General features: G+C 44.9%; 1 protein-coding gene across 1 annotated transcript; it reads left to right on the forward strand.

The window, feature by feature from the left end:
• Positions 1-338: 338 nt before the first annotated feature.
• LOC136501844 (blue copper protein-like) lies at positions 339-1,190 on the forward strand. Its single transcript, XM_066497372.1, has 2 exons — positions 339-535; positions 615-1,190. Exons 1-2 carry the CDS (start codon positions 367-369, stop codon positions 1,154-1,156), a joined length of 711 nt encoding a protein of 236 aa, XP_066353469.1. The 5' UTR covers positions 339-366; the 3' UTR covers positions 1,157-1,190.
• The last annotated feature ends 5,269 nt before the right edge of the window (positions 1,191-6,459 follow it).

Genomic DNA, 6,459 nt, shown 5'->3' on the forward strand with positions numbered 1-6,459 from the left:
CGATCCATCCAGTGGCTGCTGATCCCCTCGGATAAGTTGTACGTGCAGATAGCTGCAACCATCATCCTTGATTAATTGTCTACCTTTCTTATGTCGTTGATCCTATTGTCACGCAACGTCGTGTATATCCTTGTCAGCAATAATCCATGGGTCGATCGGTCGTCGACGGATCATCAGCGAGAAAACCCGGCATTAAACTCGCACCAAACGGCCCAACAAAAGATCGACCCTGCAACAACCATATATGCATATAGAGGAGCTAGTAGTGCAAGCACGTATATATGTGATCGAGTTTCTGGCTGCAGAGTGCAGGCATAGATCCCACTACTTCCCGCTCCAGTCCACTTGGACCCTCTCCTAGTTCCTATGGCTATGGCGGCTGCGGTACTGCTCGCGGTGGCCGCCGCCGTGGTGATGGTGGAGGTGGCCGCGGCGGCGACGTACACGGTGGGCGCGCCGGACGGGCTGTGGGACATGCAGACGGACTACGCGGAGTGGGTCAAGACCAAGACCTTCCACCCCGGCGACAACATCAGTCAGTGACCAGACCTCTGTGTGTGCGCGTGTGTCTCGCGTGTCTCTGTTAATTTCGTTATTGTTTCCTGTCCTGGCAGCGTTCACGTACTCGCCGGAGCTGCACGACGTGGTGGAGGTCACCAAGGCGGGCTACGACGCCTGCTCCAGCGCCAACAACATCTCCGCCCTCCGCACCGGCAACGACGTCGTGCCGCTCACCGCCGCCGGCACCCGATACTTCCTCTGCGGCCTCACGGGACACTGCGGCAACGGCATGAAGATCCGCGTCGACGTCGTCGCCGCAGCCTCGTCCGCGCCGGGCCCCGCCGCAGGACCGGCGTCGTTGTCCGCCGCGGTGCCGACGTCGGCCAGCAGGGCTGCCGCTGGCGTCGCCATCAGAGTCGCCGCCGCGTCGCTGCTGCTGCATGCAGCACGCCGTCGTCAGCTAGCTTTCACCACGCGCGCGTCCCTTGTACTGCGTGCGTGTGTTGCTACTTTTGGTGTACTAGCTAGTTTTGTTTCAGCTGCGTACGTATGTTCCATGTACACTTTGTTATTTTCGCGCATGCTAGTGTCTTTTATCTTCTCTCAACAAGCAGGACAGCAGCGCATCAATGCATTAGCCCGATCGATTACCTGAAAATAACCCAACTCGTTAATTCAACGTGCGATAATTTTAGCACAATTATAGCACGTTCGCTAAGGCTTCACCTAATATAATTATAAATGGACAGATGGACTGGGCCTAATGGGACAGCATGGGGCACGGTCTGATGAAGCACGACCTAAGCACAACACGGGCATGGGATTTGCACGGGATTTACACGGGCACCGGATTTACAGGTGCCGCATTGGGTGCCCCCTCCACCGCCTCAGGTAGCTGCGCCATCCGTTACGCTGAAAACACGTGTTGCAAACGTATGTTTCAGAAGTATATTGTAAATGTTTCATACAGATGTTGCATATGTTGCAATGGTTTATACATGTATGTTGCATATGGATGTTACAATTATGTTTCCAATGTTTCAGAGGTATGTTGCATATGTTCGTTCAATGGTGTTTCATACGGATGTTGCATATGTCGCAATCGTTTGTACACGTATGTTGCATGCGTCTGTTCTCAATGTTTCATCTGTTTTTTTAGATATATGTTGCAAGTGTGTTTATTTGGATGTTGCATATGTTTCACACATATGTTGCAAATGTTTTATCTGGATGTTGCGCATGTGTTGCAATGGTTTTCAAATATTTTTCATGTGTGTTTTGTAAGTGTTTCACATACATGTTTCAAGTGTTTTTTTCTGTCTTCTTTTGTATGTTGTAAATATTGCATCTAGATGTTTCGAAAGTAGATTATGTGTTGCATATAAGATGTACGTGGGAAGCCCTCGCGTGCGCGTGCGAAACGCGGACACGGGCAGGCGATGTCCGAGCGGGACGGGCCCTCGTGTGGACGCATAAAACAGAGGCTTGGAAACGACTGCAGTCGCGGGCATCCGTCCGGATGTCCGGACGTAGAAGTGTCTTTTTCCTTAATTGTTTAGTCTGTCTATATCACACCCGAGTGATTTACACGCCCCTCTCACATGATTTTTACAGAACATCACTCGTATACCATGTGAACATCATATAAAACTTCAGAGAACATCACATGTATATTATATGAACATCATATGTACTATTTTTGGTACTTGGCATTTTTTGTTGCTTTACACGCCTCTCAAACGTGATTTTTATGGAACATCACTTGTATACATGTGAACATCATAAAAAACATCATAGAACATTATATCTACACTATATGTTAGGAATTTAGACAATTTCATGTTAAAATTAATCCAAAAAAATAATAACAAATTTATGATGACAAATATGTGCATGTGTGTGATTTTACTACTACTCAGATTAGTAGCAAATATGTTGATGAACATCATACTGATCATGGCGGAAAAAGAGATTGAACTTAACCAATTTGAGAATAGAGATGTACCATGCGAAGGGACCCATGCTTAAGGCACCGATGGCTCCAGACCCACTCATGGTGAGTTGCTCGAAGTCGCGGACCATAGTTGGTGTAGGAAGATATATGCAGTGTCGTCCCTCGAACGTCCACCGGGAAGCAGACAAAGACGATTCGAGAAAGAAAGGGAACCACCAGGAAGAAGATGAAGACGTTTCGATGAAAAACAAGATGGCGAGCAATCACGAAGATGCTCCCCAAAAACCTGATCGCTCGCACACACCCGAGCAAGTGTCCCAATGCGAACGCCGGTTCCGGAGGCCTGCTTGCCCAAAGCTTCGTGCGCGCAGAGGTGCGCGCAGAGGATGGGATGGGCAGTACTCGAATGCAACTCGACATGAGGAAGGTGTGGTATGGAACGTAAGGCAACAGAGAGACGGGAAGGAAGGTTATGCCGGAGGGATCAGGAAGACAAAGAGTCAAAGTGATTACAAGTAATCACCACCCTAGTGGATGGTAATTGACTCGTAAGTAATTCCTCCACATTAGCGCCTTTACCCCTTTCTCTTCCTTAGCCAACCCAAGTGGCAAAACCAACCCACACCCAAGCTCGACACGCACACATCGCATCACTCGCCACACCACGCCACGGCTCGGCTCGGCGGCAGCGCGCGCGCATGGCACGCCTTTGGTCTCTTTCAACTTCTCTATAGGTGCACACGTGTGTAGCCTATTTAAGTTGAGTCAACAATCAGTTAAAATCCCATGCGGGACTAAAACTATATTATACCACAACATTTAATATGGGCCTAGAATTAATTGATTTATTAAATAAAATATGGGCCTAAACCCATATAATATTCGACAATCTCTACTAAATTCTAGGGCACATAAGAAATGCTCTCAATTCTCTCTGTCATTTGATATAGCAGTGTTTCGATGGAGACTGTTAAGTTGAACTTTCACCTAGAGCAAAGGTTACGCTTACTCACAACTATACAATGGACTATGCCTTAAATTGATAGTTTTGTGCGAAATAAGTTTCACCCAGGCCCTTTACTGATACTAGGTTGTCAAAAGCATCCCCTCTGGTTGGAGCATATAAGTCATACTCCTAACCCATTCATGAGTATCTAAAGATCACCCAAATCTCATAGACTGTGACTAACAGTCGAACTCACATAGGTGTGTTTCTCAAAAGATGTTCTATAGGACAACATCTTTGCTTCAACAAAGCCACTTTGAAACACATTAAGGCATAAAGCCAACCTACCTTACAAAAAAGGAAAGAAGTGCATCTAACATGGGTTTAGTTAAGGGTCTTTCCTCACAGCCTACCCCTGGCTTGTTTCACCATCCTACTTCATGGGATCTTGGATCACATAGAACATGTTACCACCATGATAGACTTCATGTGGGTCTCAAACCCATTTCACTCGATGCACTGTCTATCACATTATGTGACAGTGCTTTAGTGAATTGATCTGCCAGATTTTTAGATATGTGAACGTAGTCCAATGCTATCACTCCAAAGTTTCTTAATTTTCTGACTGATTTTAATCTTCACTTAACATGCCTTGTGGACTTCATGTTATCCTTAGAACTGTTTACCTTAGTTATCATAGTTTGGTTGTCACAGTTCATAAAAATAGCCGGTATAGATTTCTCTACAACCGGTAAATCCATAAGGAGTTCACGAAGCCACTCGGCCTCAGCGCCAGTGGTGTCTAATGTTGTAAGTTCTGCTTCCATAGTTGACTTTGTTAAAAGAGTCTGCTTGTAAGACTTCCAGGAAACAGCGCCACCTCCAAGCAAGAACACATATCCGCTTGTGGCATAAAGCTCATCAGCATCAGATATCCAGTAAGCATCACAGAAACCCTCTAGTACCTTCGAGTACCTGATATAGTGAATGCCATAGCTCATAGTACCTTTTAGATAGCGCAATACTCTCTCAAGAGCACGCCAATGATTATCTCCCGGATTTGACACAAACTGGCTTAGTTTGCTCACAACAAATGAGATATCAGGCCTCGTAATGCTAGCCAGATACATAAGCGAACCAATAATTTAGGAGTATCTCAATTGATCCCTTGCTATTCTTTGATTTTCCTTAATAGCATACTAGGGTTGTTGACGGTCATTAACATCAATCATAAACCATCAACATAACTTGTATAGATGCGTAAAAATGATCACCAACATAGGTATAGGGGTTTAAACTAATAAATTCCACGAGTTTTAGTGAATCTATATTTTTAACAGGGTTTATCTAGAAAACTGTCAAGGTGGACCTATGCGTCAAAGTAAATCACATTTTTCTGTGATGGAAAGACTCTAGAAGACACTATAAGACTCTCCACCAAAGATCGGGCCAAGACGCTGATAGGGGAGCCGGCCAGCCCCACCTGTAGGTTGGTCATGCTATGGGACCCACGGGTCAGCGTCCCCTTCGAATGTCGGTTCCCCACTGCTTTAAAGATCGCGTCTACGCTGTTTATTCAAATTGGTTTGATTCGAGGGTCTAGAATTGATGCTACCCCATATATATATGGCCCTGTACCCCCCTTCTAGAGGCCATCCTAAAACCCTAATTTATGTCCTCCTCGTCAGGATCAGAGCCAGCTCTCAAGAGAAGATTAGTCCTCTATAGGATCTAGTCTTGTACCAAGAAAATAGTGAGTTAGAGAGTAAGGAAGGAGTTGGGAGGAGGTACCGGCCTGTTGGTGCTACCTCTGCGGCTTGTACTTTGGTGGATCTAGGCTTCTCCAAGTCTACATCTGAGATACTTCTTGTAACTAATTTCTGTTTAAAGTAAATTTTGTGCTCTTTCGTTCATAGGTTTACAGTTCTTTTGAGTGCTATAGTCCTTGTTAGATCTCTGGATTAGAGTAGTAATCGTTAGCACAAGCATGGTGATTAGGCTATTGGCTACCTGTGTTTGCTCCCTGCTTCTTGGTTGTGTGGTAGCAGTGGGAGATGACATCTCCGTCTATCCTTTGTAGTCTACACCAAATTAACCAGGTTCTTAAATTAGTAGAACCATCGTCGTGTCGGTAGAGTTATCTATTAGCGGTGTGTTGACACAAAATGTGACACACTGTGCCTCACACACAGCAAGCCGGAAAGCGTGGCTTCAATCGGGTTCCTGGGTGCTTCGTGATCCGGAAGCGTGCTAGTCAGTTTGACCTGAAAACTAACAAGGGATAAAACAATTAAATGCCAAACCGGAACATGTCGGGTGAGACCAGACAGTTCCACATATACGGCCCTAAAGCCACTTACAACGACATACGGCTATAGAGAGCTGTCTGCCAACAAGTTTATAAACCATTCAGCTAATCGTAAGATGAATACATGTAAAGACCTGATTGCCGAATGCATGTGCATGGGAAGACATATTTGAAACAAGTGAAATTAATTATGAGTTAATGCATAACCAAGCTCAGCAATCCAGCCGAATTGGGGTCTATGAAGAAGGAACGTGCAAATAAAAACGATTAAACTAATCTAAAACCTGCATCTGCCGCACGACACCTGGTTTCGTTAAAGCTTAAACGTGATTAACATGCATGAACCCGCGACATGTGACAATCTAGATTAAAATAACTCAGCCATTATGAGCATGTTATCTATTTGCAAAGGTAGTATGAAAAGCAATGATCGTCGAAGCATGAATAAAACCATAAGAGAGAGCCAAACAATATCAATCTAGATTGGGTAGAAGTGTGTTACAAATATATAAAATATTTAAAACATGCAACACTGGATAACTTAATGAATCTATTTAGATTTGCCATATCTAATAGAGCCGATAACTATCTTGCTTTCACTAAGCATATTGAGCAAACGCCTGCCGCACGGTATCTACTCATAAACAAAGCATAAGCAAAGACTTCTTGATTGTCAAGCAAAGATCCGCCGCACGACCATTGAAAACAAACAAGACTACTTGCATCACGTTTAAATCCACTGCATGATAC

This window comes from Miscanthus floridulus, chromosome 13 (genome assembly GCF_019320115.1).
Source record: "Miscanthus floridulus cultivar M001 chromosome 13, ASM1932011v1, whole genome shotgun sequence".
In the NCBI taxonomy this organism is placed as follows: domain Eukaryota; kingdom Viridiplantae; phylum Streptophyta; class Magnoliopsida; order Poales; family Poaceae; genus Miscanthus; species Miscanthus floridulus.